Source organism: Haliaeetus albicilla, chromosome Z, assembly GCF_947461875.1.
Source record: "Haliaeetus albicilla chromosome Z, bHalAlb1.1, whole genome shotgun sequence".
Classification (NCBI taxonomy): domain Eukaryota; kingdom Metazoa; phylum Chordata; class Aves; order Accipitriformes; family Accipitridae; genus Haliaeetus; species Haliaeetus albicilla.
The window spans coordinates 45,226,870-45,240,905 of record NC_091516.1 but is presented as its reverse complement, the minus strand read 5'-3'; the positions used below and the strand labels follow the sequence as shown (position 1 = coordinate 45,240,905).

General features: G+C 47.8%; 1 protein-coding gene across 9 annotated transcripts in view; it reads right to left on the bottom strand.

Annotated features, from left to right (window-relative positions):
• Window positions 1–10,597, bottom strand: part of RGMB (repulsive guidance molecule BMP co-receptor b) — a 47,393-nt gene extending 36,796 nt beyond the window's left edge. For 5 of the 9 annotated variants that reach the window (XM_069775755.1, XM_069775756.1, XM_069775754.1 and 2 more), the window contains exons 1-2: window positions 10,147–10,597; window positions 7,059–7,570 (exon numbers count right to left, since the gene is read on the bottom strand). In XM_069775755.1, coding sequence (XP_069631856.1) covers window positions 7,059–7,570; window positions 10,147–10,267 — 633 coding nt within the window. In that variant the 5' untranslated portion in view covers window positions 10,268–10,597. The remainder of the gene's footprint in view (window positions 1–7,058; window positions 7,571–10,146) is intronic. The other 4 variants (XM_069775763.1, XM_069775760.1, XM_069775761.1 and 1 more) reach the window with 1 other exon arrangement.
• Between the last annotated feature and the right edge of the window lie 3,439 nt (window positions 10,598–14,036).

The window sequence follows — 14,036 nt, the reverse complement described above, 5'->3', positions numbered from 1 at the left end:
TGTATTTTGATCTTGGCTAGTTTTTCTCATAATTTTACTGTAATAGTCCCCAAGTCCATTTTCCTCCCCAGATGTTTGTCATGACTGGGTTGTACTTTCAGGCAAGAGCTTATATCACCATGCAATCATGCAGAACCTACCTCAATACTGTTGAAGCTGCTACTAAAATTCACAGACCCACCCCATTCTCCCCAGTTACTACTCCAAGCACAGATGGCCACAATACATGGAAAGGTTACAGTCAGCATTCAGGTACATAACAAGGAAAGCTAGTCAGAGAGGCAGGGAACATTGACTGAACATAAGCATGTTATGCAAGTATTTAACAACTGAATACCCCACCAGTGGAATATGCACATTGAAAGAGTGTCTCCACAATGCTTCTTACGACATTAGACTTTGCTACTGAGTATTTCTTCTCCTAACAGAGAGCAGCAAGGAAGCAGATGAGATCCCACAGTGAGCCTATCCAGTGACATGTCTGTAAGTCTGCATAAAGCACAGTAGGTCAGGCAGACTACTGAGATGGCACTCTGATGCAGCTAAAGAAACACCTTGCTATTCACGTTTCCCAGCTTTATCTTCAGCATAGGTCTGCATACCCTACACCTCATGCCTAGCATCATGAGAAAACATTCAGATGCTCTCCTTATGCACCATTTCAGTCTATGGGAAAAGACAGGGAAAAATGTTTAGAGAACACAGCCCTGATGATTTCATCAAGCCCTGGAGAACAGGTAGGAGATGTTTCAGCAGGAAGTTTTATGATACTAGACCAGTGATCTACCAAATATCCTTGGGAATTCTGCAAAGGACTTAACAAGTGATCTGTGAAAGGCAGCTACTAGAAGTTCATAGGCAGATAACTGCATAGCATACATGACATTTCTAAAGGGGTCTTGCAAAAGCTTTTAGAGTCCATACATACATATAAGAAAATTTAAACTTGCATACATTGAATAATCTTCCAATCACCAACTGAAAATGTCACACCTTCCCTTTCCAGAGGTCTGCAACAAGTGTGAAGCATGTGAGTTTATCTGGGAAACCAAGCATCACTCATCACCTATTGAAAAATGGCCTATGCCAAAAGGTGGAAGTAGAGAGATTTAATAAGGGAAAATAGTAAGGACTCATTGTAAAATGTTGATTCAGTAGACTCATTTCAAGTTACATCACAGGCTATTTTCTTTTTATATACATAGCAGGTCTTTTGGGATGAAATGAAACTGAAGAGTGTGTTACAAACACTAACGACTGCTTAGTCCATCAGACACCACCAGGCATCACCCAGAGCAAGATTTCTTCACAATTTTCTCCATATATCCATGCTTTTGCAGTACACTATTTGCTGAAGTCAACATAGCTCAAGGATACCAGCAAGAGGTGTATGTGCAAAAGAGACTTTGCTTCTTCCATGCATATTGGGGGTGGGGAGGGCATGGTGAGGGCAAACTGTCTGGGAAAGATTTAGGGACTGCCTCAGTGATGCTGCTGGGGCTAACTTCTCAGACGCAAGAACTGCTGGGAGTGTTACAAAACTATATACAGTAATCTCTCTTCAGCCTGCTTCTATGGTACAGAAGCACCACAAGACATTTTACCATGACACGTTCCTATTTCACGTCAGAGGAGAAAATGGGAAGGGAAGGCGTGTGGATTCCATGCACCACAGAGATATAAAGAGGAAGTCAACCTGAAAACAAGACAGTTCAGCATTAGATGATTTCCAAAAGGAAAGCCAAGATCACTCAGGAGAGCGTTTCTTGAACGTGGTTAAGCAAGAAGGTCACTGTTCATAAATCAGTCTAGAAATTAATCTACTATTGATTAATTTCAAAACTGCCTAGAACTTGACTATAGTTAAGCATCCTTAATCAATGGGAACCGTAGGTAAAATATTCCACCTCCTTTTCTCAGGTGGACAACCCAAGAAGAAAGGTTCTCCCCGGCCCCCGCAGTGGGACTATAAAGCTTATATGGCAACAGGCAGGAAGGTAAAGCCTGTTTAAGTTCACAACATTAACATTTAACTGCCATCACCATGTCTGAGAAAAAACCTGCCACTTATAATTGTTAACTTATTCTCTGTCCTACTACCCCAAAGAGACTCCCAGAGGCTTTAAAGACATTCAGATAGATGTTGCTGAGTGAGTATGTATGCATCTCTCCTTCCCTCTCCACCCCTCAAAGGCATGCATTGAAGGCACTGAAATATCTGTAACAACTGTCCAGGAGTCCCACAAACATCACAGGCAAGAGAACAGTTTAATGCCTGTCAAACTGCCACAGCTTGTCCTACTAAGACCAGGCTGTCCTGAACACCAGGAAACAGCATTGTTTATCTTTACACCAGTAAAGCTGAGACAGTTTGCAGACAACGCCAAGCTGGGTGCAAGTGTTGATCTGCTTGAGGGTACAAAGGCTCTACAGAGGGAACTGGACAGGCTGAATCAATGGGCCAAAGCCAATTGTATGAGATTCAAAAAGGCTAAGTACTGCATCCTTCACTTGGGTCGTAACAACGTCATACAACACTACAGGCTTGGGGAAGAGTGGCTGGAAAGCTGCCTGGCAGAAAAGGACCTGGGGGTGTTGGTCGACAGCTGCCTGAATACAAGCCAGCAGTGTGCCCAGGTGGCCTAGAAGGCCAACAGCATCCTGGCTTGTATCAGAAATAGTGTGGCCAGCAGGACTAGGGAAGCGATTGTCCCTTTGTCCTCAGCACTGGTGAGACTACACCTTCAATACCGTGTCCAGTTTTGGGCTCCTCACTACAAGAAAGACACTCAGGTGCTGGAGTGTGTCCAAAGAAGAGCAGGGAAGCTGCTGAAGGCCCTGGAGAACAAGTCTTATGAGGAGCAGCTGAGGGAACCGGGGTTGTTTAGCCTGGAGAAAAGGAGGCTGAGGGGAGACCTTATCGTGCTCTACAACTAACTGAAAAGAGGTTGTAGTGAAGTGGGTGTCAGTCTCTTCTCCCAAGTAACAACTGATAGGAGGAGAGGAAATGACCTCAAGTTGCGCCAGGGGAGGTTTAGACTGGATATTAGGATAAATTTCTTCACCCAAAGGGTTATCAAGCATTAGAACAGGCTGCCCAATGAAGTGTTTGAGTCACCATCCCTGGAGGTGTTTAAAAGACATGTACATGTGGCACTTAGGGACATGGTTTAGTGGGACTTGGTGGTGTTAGGTTTACAGTTGGACTTGATGATTTTAAGGGTCTTTTCCAACCTAAATCATTCTTTGATGACCTCCAACAAAACTGTAGTATGTACTACTTCTGAGAAATAAAGACAAATTCATCTCTACCTTTGGCAGGGTGTCCACAAAGACAAAAAAACTAATCATATGTGATCAGGTATCTGATGCTCCTACTTAGAAGAACAACTGAATGGTAACTGGAAGACAAACTTTTTAATATTACTTAAAGGAGGCTAGGTACACTGTGTTCAGTCTCCAACAATTTCCTGCAAAAACAGAAACTATGCTGCAAGAGAGATATTTAAATGTTTTGACTCTGGGAAAAAGAATATTTTTACCCAATGTTTCCCCATTCTGGTAGTACCAACAATTCCTAGGTTCAAACCTTTATGCCCAGTAAATCCACTACAGTAAAAGCTCTGGTTTTTTCATTCTCAGTCCTTCTATTCACTCTCTCACCTTCAACCTATCCACTACAAAACACATAAAGATGCCAGTGACATACCCAAAACTCATACAGGAAGTCCATCAGAAAGAAAAAGAAAGGAGAGATTGAACTCAGTTTCCCAGCTAGTTAGTGAGGATCCTTCAGTCTCCATCTGACAAGCCCTAGGATCTCATGCCAAGGGGCATAAGCACAGCAGAAAAGCTAAAACAAAGAATAGACTTTGATGTTTCAGCTAGACTACAGAACATACAGTAGCCTTTGTTCACTGTGAAGAAACAGATGTTGTTACTATGGCATCACAAATATGCATTAACACCTACAAACAAATTGCCAAGAGCATTTTGTGAATAAATACACAACTCCCACATAGAATGTACCCTTCCAATCAAGGAATTAAAGGAAGAGTTTTCCTGCTTTTCATACTTTCCTGCCAGATACAGGGTGGGAGGTGGGGGCAGAACAACATACTTTTATTCTTCAGATTCTTTCTTAAAGTCTCCTCCTGGCATTCTCTTGTTCTTTATGAACATACTGGATAGCCCTCAGACTGCTGAGGTTACTCAAATCTCACCGGTTTTGGAGTGAGGAAACAACTTTACACATAATGCTCGCTTCATTGCTGATTCCCTTAAAGCTTAGTCCACCAGAAAACTATGATAAATTTCAAGGTAGTAACTACCCACAACGGCAAGTGATGGTATGCCCCTTCCAAAAGCACACTGCATATGGGGTGAAGATTAAGTATTCTGTTCCTACAGCTTCTTAAAATCACTTCCCTAAAAAAAACGCATTCAGGAGAAACTAAATTTTCTACTCTTTTTGTCTTTCCTTTCATTAGGTCTGCTTTAGAGTGGATTAAGTAGGCTAGTTAGCAAATTAATATTTGCTTTGGCTTCTGCACAATTTAAGTTCAGGATAAACCTTTGTTGTCATTTCCCATTAAACACCTATCTCAAATACCTGCAATGAAAAAGCAGCAAGACTAACAATGGATAATGTTCTGGAAACTTGCCTCATGAAGAAGGTAGAAGACCTGTTTGCAAGCTCTCAGCTAGGGAAAAAACACTACGTAGATAAAAGTCACTGAACTTCTCTTGGTAGCTCTTTATAAAGGTGCCTTAAGCTACCCTGTGGACAAAATTAGGAAAGTACACCCAGCAGCAGATAGTCCAGAACCACAACCCAAATGGAATACTAGCAGAGAAAAATGTAACAGGAATGAAACTAGCAGTGGCAGTGCAGTTTAACAAGCCTTTTCTGTATCTTATACAGCAGTCTGCTCCACAAAGAAATAAAGGAGTCAATAGGATGCATTCGAGATATGAAAACTTATCTTGCTAAGTTACTTGTACATTCAAACAACCTTCATTTCCTGCAAACAGGTGTGCTGATAAGTTTGATTACCTGCCAAAGAAAGAAAAAACTCAAGCACTGTACAACATGTGACATGTCTCTAGCATTAGAGACATTTCTAATATCCTAAACCACACATCTTATTTCATTTAATTGCTTCTGCACACTTAGCTGTACTTGTGCAACAGCAGGGATGTTAAACCACTATTATAAAAGAGGAAAATGTATTACCACTTTTTCCAGAATGACGAGTCAAAGAAAAACACAAAAACATTGAGAATAAATAAAGACAGAAGGTACACCCTTTAAAACATGTACTTTCCCCCAGTACGTAAAGACATTTATCTCCTGAAGTTCTCCTCTTGGTTATCTGTTTGAGCAGACATATATCACCATAACATGCTACCCTAGTCAATTATTTTCAGAATGTGGCTAAAGGGTAAGATAAGATCACCTGTCTACTACCATCACACCCTAGCCACCCACACAATTTGTACACAAGAAGACTCAACTTCCTCCTCCAGCACTACCAGGAACAAGGAATTAAAGAACATTCTGCAAGACTTTAGCAAAACTGAGGAAAAAAGCTTACTTAACTGTCTTTAAAAAAAGCCACTGGAGCAGATTTCAAGAGACCCAAGTCTCTTTTGCAAAGCTTACTCAGGTTAGCCTCATTCCCTCATTTTATACTCCTTCAGAACTCATTCACGATGCAGACTGTTCTTGGAACAGGCACAAGTTAAGAAAAGCTGATTCTGAATTTCAATGATGTATCAGTCCAGCCTCTGGCTTCTCGCAAATGCAAAAATTTGCCTCACTCATACAGGCATTGACATTAGTCAGTACCTCAGAATCCAGCATGAATGCAATAGCAAAACTGATTTTCACGTACTAATATTACTGCACAAACATCTCCATGTAAGATGTGCAGGCTCTAACCTACTGTGACCGGCACACCCTGTTCCTGACTGCAGTAATTAAAAACCTACTTCCGAACTTAACAAAACAGTGAAAATTCTCCAATATTGGTGGTCTTGAGACTGTGTACACATAGCCTGAGATACTTTGACAATACAAGAGCTACACTACCACAGTTATAAAAGGCCATGTCACTCCAAAAAGGAAAAAAAGATATGTTACAGCATCAGCTTCAAACATATGTTCAACTAATTACTTTTACTGACAGAGTGATGCGCCCAACAGTTCAGAGTATTTTTCACCCCTGGCCCTGGAGGTAAATCAAAGGATGTTTTAGCCACGCTTATGCTTTATGCCTCCTTGTTTTATTTCCTACAGACAGACTTGCTATCTGCCTTCAGCAGAAAGAGGGAAGTACTTTTCTTAAGGTAGAGAAATGGCATAAGCTATCAATACTAGTGCATGTATTCCTTCTCTAGGCATCTCACCTCAAGTGGCTGAGAGAAGAGCAATCTTAAGTCTTGCCTGTCTGAACAGGGACTTACACTCTCAATAGAATTTTCAGGCTGCTGCTTCTTTAGTAAAGCCAGGGTACTAAGACCTTCTGACAACCAATTGGCATCAATGTAATTTTTTTGCTACGTTCTTTCAGTTCTCTGCAGTTCCTCTTCTTGTTTCTGCTCTGAACCCTCAGTGTCTTGGTAACTCATTTGTTGTGCCACTCTGTCAGTATTGTTATCTACTGTCATGGCTATACATTTTAGAGAACTGATGAAAAGCAGAGACTTAAGCTCTTTCCTTACTCCTTGCCTAGAATTCCTACTTAGTGCAGAGGCAGTCACAGATGCTGCAATCTGATAACTGTTTTAAAGCATTACATTTAGTATCCTTAAAGGCTTATGTGGTGATACGTACAGGGTTTTCTTGTGGTAGGGAGGAACAAAAGGAAGAAAAGGACCTGGTTTAAGTTTTGTTTGATTCTCAGAAAAGAGGCTAACAGTTTTACTTTCTTAGACTACTGCACAGAAGATTCTCAAGCTGCTACACTTCTTAACTGTTAAGGGCTAAGTGACTTACTCTACTGTCTTGGCCTTTTACTTTGGTACACAAGCCAGTGCTTAAGAACAATCCATACCTTATTTGTAGCAGTAGCACTGGATCCTGGGACCACAGGCACATTGGTCACTTGCACTGATAAGTAGTTATTGTCTATGAGGGGCCAAGCACCTTCCACTTTGCATGTCTGGAAGTGATCCTTAAAAGTCCTCAGATGAGGATCACCAAACAAGCCACAAAATAGGTAAGTAGTAGGAGGAGTCTTCTCCCCTCCCTGATGTTCTCTGGCTTCTGTGTGGCTACTGTAATTGCAGGGATCATGGGTCACTTCAGGGTTAGTGGAGGATGTGGGTCCATCTTTGGAACAATTTCTCTGGCTCATGAGGTCGCTGATCCCAAGCACTGCAGAATGGTAGACTAGATTTCCACGGCATACTTTGGAATTGCGATAGGTACAGGCAGAGTATGCTCGCAGGGCCTTGCAGAACTCCAAGTCAAAGCCCTCAAGACCCGAGTTTAGATGTGAAGTTAAGGATACGAAATCGGTGGTGCACTTCTGGATTCGACAAGGTGTTTGCAGCTGGCAGTCACCTAAGCACAAAACAGATGGCAGAGAGAAATCAAGTAAACCTCTTGGATTGCAATACCCTATTACACACTCACAGGTGCTGCAGAAAACAACCTGAAGACAACTTACAGCGCTCACCCATTAGGGAAACACTATATAATAGAGAAAAAAGGGTTGGGAGGCAGAAAAATAGCAATACAGACCACTTCAAAGGCTGAGATGATCCATGCATGACTTAATCCATTACTTGATATTGTCTAAATGGAAATTAAGAGCACTAACCCCTGCCAAGTATGAGCCCAGCATTTCTTTCCAGATATTAAGGTGATGATGCAATTCTGTGCTTAAGTTAATCACTTAGTCAATAAGCAAGTCTCCATTTAGTCTTTCAGAGCTTTACACAAGTTAGCGAACTTTTAAACAGAATCCTGCCCCTCAGAAGGACGTGGTAAAGGTGGCAAGTGATACATGTTTAGACAAAAACTGAATGAAGCAGAAATCAAAGTTTCTCTTCTAGCAAGCAGGGTGGAGGGAAGGAGGGTAAGGAACTGGGCAGACCATAAATTCAGTTTGCTTTATTTCCCTGGCACTGCCATAACTACAGTTCTACCGCTTGCTTTCTGGGACTAATGAGCGAGAAAACCCACAGCTGTCTGAAATGCAAGTTGCCAGCTAAGGAATCCATATACTGCAATAGCTGTACCTCTTACAGTGTAATTCAACAATAAGACAAGGGGCTAAGAAACCCACTCCCCATTAAAACCTGAAGTACTTATCCGATGTATGCAACAGGTACACAGTTCCGTTTACATGAACAAACCAGTTAGATCTTATCTGGTCACCTGATTTCCGCAAAGAAAGCATAATTACCATCCCAGCAAGCAAACTAGAGTTTTACAGCCCCACTCCTCCACAGCTTTCACTGTCATGATCTGAAATCCTTCCAGATTCTCACGGCAGTTAACAACAGTCTTCTGCAGGTAACTTTTATACAAGAACTCATAAGAAGCAGAAAAGAAACAAACAAGACTGCACGCTGCACTAAAGGAAACAAACCACACGTTCCATAGGGGTTAAAACTATCAGGACCCCAGTCAAAGGAGAGATCGGGTTCCCTCCTATCCAAAGAGCTGAAAACAGCCATAACATAAAATGGACCTTCATAAAGAATATGTGCAAGACTTCATGCAACAGCTGTCCAAGCACCCAAAACTATCTACAAAAACCATGCTGTGCTTATTTGTTCCTTTTATGACCTATAACATTCAGCTGTGTGTATACTCTAATTTCAAACTGTCATAAAGCAGATTCTGAACACCATAAAAAAGCTTACAAAGATACATGAAGTGTGAAAAAAAGGGAAAATACAATATACCTACCAGATACTCTTTTCCTTCCCCTCAAACCCCTCTTTACAACATTTCCCACTCATTTTGTATGTTCTCAAAGTAAAAAAAGGCATGGGTCCAGTCTGATTTTACAGCCTAATTAAAATGTTCCTAAACTCCTGAGACACAATGGGTGGGAAATGAACTGAATAGTAATGTAGCACTTTTCGTTTTTAAACACAGTTGTTTTCTGCAGTTCACACAGTGATGACAGAATATCCAAACCATGAATTTATAAGGGCAACATGTTTTGCCAGTGATGGGTAGCTAACGCAAATCTCCTGTCAAAATCCCAAGACAACACAGAGAAGGAGGCAGTCTCTAACCTACAGCCAAGCGTGACCATAAATTGTATGAGTAAATAGTTAAGTTTCTCACTTGACCTTTGTGCAAGTGAGATGTAGCTTTGCAAAAGAACAGGGAAAAAACCCCAAATTCTGCGTTTTCAGATACACAAACAAAAAAAGACCTATGCCAAGCAAAATGACACAGGCAACACTGGTTCAGAGCCTGACTTTCAAAGCATCAAAACTTTTCTTATATTTCCCTTCAGTTTGATTTGTGATAATATTTTAATCATGTATAAATTAGTCTAGCTGAGCAAATCAGTCAAGCTATCAAATAGTCTAAAAAATCTGTCCCTCCACACTCCTTGCAACTTTAGGAAATTTGCTTGCTGGTTTCAGTGGATTCTTGGTACAGAGAGGGGTGAATGAACTGCGATTTGACTAAAATCGGATAAGCCCCGCCTACAATTTATTTCACTAAAACTATAAATATATAAAAGTGTTCAAGCTAGAGAGAAACATTTTCACAGAACTACAACTGCTCATATAACTTCCGAGTTGAAAACACAGTCCACTTCAGTAGGCATCTGCCGTGTGCGGGGTACCTTCCACCTTCTCCCCAGTTTCCAATCCGCCAAGCGAGCGCTGGCTCTGCCTGAAGCAAAAAGACACAGCAGAGCCCGACGCTGCCCGGCTTCACTCCCACCACTTCCAGCGCTGCATCAGCCTCCCCACCCGCAGGCCCCGCCCCGCCCCGGGCGCGACGCGCACGCTGCCCGCGCGGGGGGAAGGGCACGCCCAAGCAGGCAGCGCTCGCAGACCCGCACCGGCCCGCGCCCGCGCCGCCCGAGCCCCGAACGCCCTCCCCCGGCCCCGGTGCCCGCCGCGCCCTGGGCCTCCTCGGGCCCCGGCCCGCCCCGGTACCTGAGCCAAGCAGCAGCCCCAGGGCGGCGAGGAAGCCGAGGGCAGTGAACGACGGGCGACGCGGCCCGCAGCAGCGCGGCGCCTCAGCCCCGGCGGCGCAGGAAGGCGCAGCTCTCCCCATGCCCGTCCATGCAGGTGCCCGGGCTGGCGGCGGGACGAGGCCGCGGCATGAGGCGGCGGCGGGTGAGCAACCTCCTCGCTGCGTTCTCCTCCTCCTCCTCCTTTTCCTTCAGCGGCGCGGCGACGGGCGGAGGCCACCGGGCCACAGCCGGGCAGGCGCAGGGCGGCGCGGCATGGCGGCAGGAGGAGACGAACACAAAGGGAAGGAGCCGGTGAGCGGGCGAAGCAGGAAGAGAATGCGACCGGGCAGTGGAAACCCGCAGCCCCGAGCCGCCCGTAGGCCCCACGCCGCCGAACGCACTTGCGCCCGCCCCCGGCCACACCCGCTGCGCGCGGCCCTGACCGCCCCGTCACCTCCCATTGGCTGTTCGGCCTGTCCGACAAGCCTCGCGACGTGCCGTCGGCGCGGCCCCGCCTCCCCGGGCCGGCGCTGATTCGAGCCCCCCCCCGCCCCCTCGCGCCTTGCTGCCTGCCCGCTGGGCGCTGCGCAAAAAGCCCCTCCGTCCCGGCGGACGGCGGTCCCGCCTGCCTGCCGTCGGCCCCATTGTCACCTCACTCGGCCACGCGCGGCCAATCGCGGCGGCGCCCGCGGGCGGACCCCAGCGCTCCCCGCGGCGGTGATTGGCTGTGCCGGCACACATGCGGCGGGAGGGTCCGCAGTTCCACGCGCCGCCGCCAGGGGTCGCGCGGCGCCCGTCCGCGTCGGGCCCGGCCCGGCCCGGGCGGGGGCGGGGGCGGGGGCGGGGGCGGAGGCACCGCCGGCGCGGGGCGGGTGGTACGGCAGCCAGAGCGGCGCAGGGGTCTCCGCCAGGCAAGGGTGAAACCTCCTGTAGACGGGCCCGGCTGGGCATAAGCCATATCCGCAGCGTTTTCTTGGCAGCCAGGGGGTCCGCACCGCCCGCTCGTCGTCGCACAGGGCTCCAAGCACACCGGCGGCAGAAGCGGGAAAAATAGCGAAATTAAACGGACGTGTCAGTGCAAGAAGCACTACTGGATTTTGACCTAGCTGTGGTTTATTTTCCAGAAGGCAGGTGTGATGCCTAAGCCGCTCCCCTGGGCAGCATCTCCAGTCCCAAGAGGCAGCACCACGAGCAGCTGTCCCCGGGCCATTCTGGGTGCCACAGGGCGCACCATGTTCTCTGTGTCTGCCCATGGGGAAGGCAGAAGTGCTAGCACTACAGCGCTGGTAACTTGCCCATGCCACACCAGGTACTTACATGATGTTTGACTAGTGCACTGTGTTGCTCACTGTGATCAAGGCTGCACCATGCTCTCCCACCGGAAGGTATGGGATGCTTTGCAGATCAAAACCTGCATATCAAATAGGTGACAACATGGACACGGTGAGTGGCCCTGCTGTGGGGGCAAGAACAGGGCCTGCACAGAGGTGGCTCTGTGTCTGCATTGTGGAGTGTGTTGCTGCAGGCACGCCAGCCAGTGCAAGACACATTTGGGGCCTTACTGCCAGTGCTGAAGAGGTAGTTAGGATGTTTCTTACCAATTTCTCTAAGGAAACTCGCACCACCTTCCTACCCAACAACATTAATGGCAGGCAAAAACTGCAAAAACTTGAAAGCACAGCAACCTCACAGATGCACTGGTATTTTTGTTTCTTGCTTCTTTCCAGCAGAACAAAGGCAGTCATTGCCATGTGTCATACTTAGGGTCTCTTAGGCCCTAGTACTGGGCCTGGGGCCTGCCAGTTCTACCCAGCATGGGCCCAGAGGGCCACACCATGCTGCCCACCTTTGGGAGATACCTGCAGAAAATGCATGCTGCCGGCACTGACTCCACCAGGGCTGCCTTTTCAGCAGCACCCAGTGGGGGCCACCTTCTCACCCACCTCGACTTCAAGAAGGGAACACATTTTAGGCGCAGAGCAGCGAAAAACCGGTGGTACCCCTGAAGGTGACATTCATGGAAAGCACTCCATATCACCAGCTGTTTGCTTTATAGGATGCAACTTGCAGTTTGCAAACTCGCAAGGGAACCCAGATGTGTGCCTGGACAGCTCAGCAATACTTCCCTTCCCTCTCCAGTCCCTGACCCCCAAGATCTCGGCATTTCTGAGCACTGGCTGAGACTGCTTAACGGCAGGTGGAAGAAACTCAACACAACGAACAAGCAAAGGCGCTATCTGAAACACACCCCTCACCGCAACCCCAGCTCTAACAAAGGCACACGATAAATTACTCACCCCGAGCACTCCGATTGCCTGCTCGCATCGCCGGCGGCGGGGTCCGGGCGCAGTGGGGCCGGCGGGCAGCTCCCAAGGCCACGGGGCGGGTGAGTGGGCAGCTGCTGGGCTGGCGAGCGAGCAGCCGCCGGGACCTGCCGGGGCGGTCTGTGGGTCAGCGCCCGGGCGGGGCGGGCGGGAAGCTGCCCCCGCCGGGCACGGTGGCACCCATAGCGGCACCGAAAGCAGTGTCCGGCGTCGCGGCAGCGGCGGTGGCGGCAGCAGCGAGTGGCCCGCCCCGGCGTGCCTGCCGCCCGCCCCTCTCTCCCTGGCACGGGGACAAAGAGAGGAGAAGTGCTTTTAATGACAGCATGATCTTTCTGCCACCGATAGAAAAACTAATGGAGGGGTGGCGGGGAGAAAGCTAGAAGAACGGGCAGCTCCCCCGGCAGCGCAGGGGTGCTTCTCCGCCTGCCCTTCCACTCCCCTCCCGTCCAGGCTCTGCCCCACCGCACCCGCGGCCAGCACCCACCTGCCCGTACCCTCACCGGCGGACCGACCCCGGCCCCTGGTCCCTTGCCCCCAACAGCCCGCCTGAACCCCGCCCCGCCGAGGCAGCCCCAAGCAGCCTCCTGGCTCATCCGTGGCTCAGTGCGCATCCTCCCCACACCTCCCGGCTCCCAGTCAGCTCAGCCGCCGATAGCTTCATACGTATCCGAGTGCTGGGACCGCACTTGACAAGCTGCACACACAGCACAGCCCACCACTTCGGGTTTTGCCCTTGTGAGGCTGCCCACCGCCTCTTTGCACCTGCTAGTGGGCTTCTCTTTATTTTGGGCACCCACTGCAGGGGCTACCCACCCCTGTAGGAATAAGAATGACAGATCAATATACAACGTCTGTCTGGAAATCCGACCTCACAGATGCAGAGTCAGAATATAAAGCTGGAGAGAAGGGTGAACAAAGAGGGGGAAAAGACTTCCAAACTTGCCCTTGTGCTGGAAAAGTCTTGGTTGGGTTATTAGAAATGCTATGGATCCAACATGATGTTCTTTCTCTGGCTCATTACATTTTTGTTGAGGATTTCTTGGCTGGGCAAAGGCATGTGAGCAATCCAGCCGTTAGGTGGGAACGAAGCATAAGTTTACAAAATGCTGGAGCAGACAAGGATGCTGTGTCCTTGTACGCTGGGAAAAAGGAAGATAAGAAGAGCCTGACAAACAACACCTGGATGCTGAAGAATGAGATAAGTGACTGCTGGACACCTCGTGAAGAAGCTTGCGCAGCCAATAGAGAATAAGATAGTGTCACGTGAAACGGGGTATTGTACCAATCAGCGTATTGTATAAGGCACGTGCACAAGTGCATAAGATATATAACTGTGTCAAACATTGTAGTAAATGGACTTCACTTGATCCCATTGGTCTGTGTGTGATGTCCCCTGTGGATCCTCCGCAACATTTGGCACCCGAACAGGGACCCTCAGATCAGCACTTTATTGTCTCTACGAGAATTTCTGCTGCAGCTGAACCGACGAGGGAGCGGAGGAGCCGGCCAAGAGTGTTCCTGCTGCCCCGGCAGGACGGCATGAGCT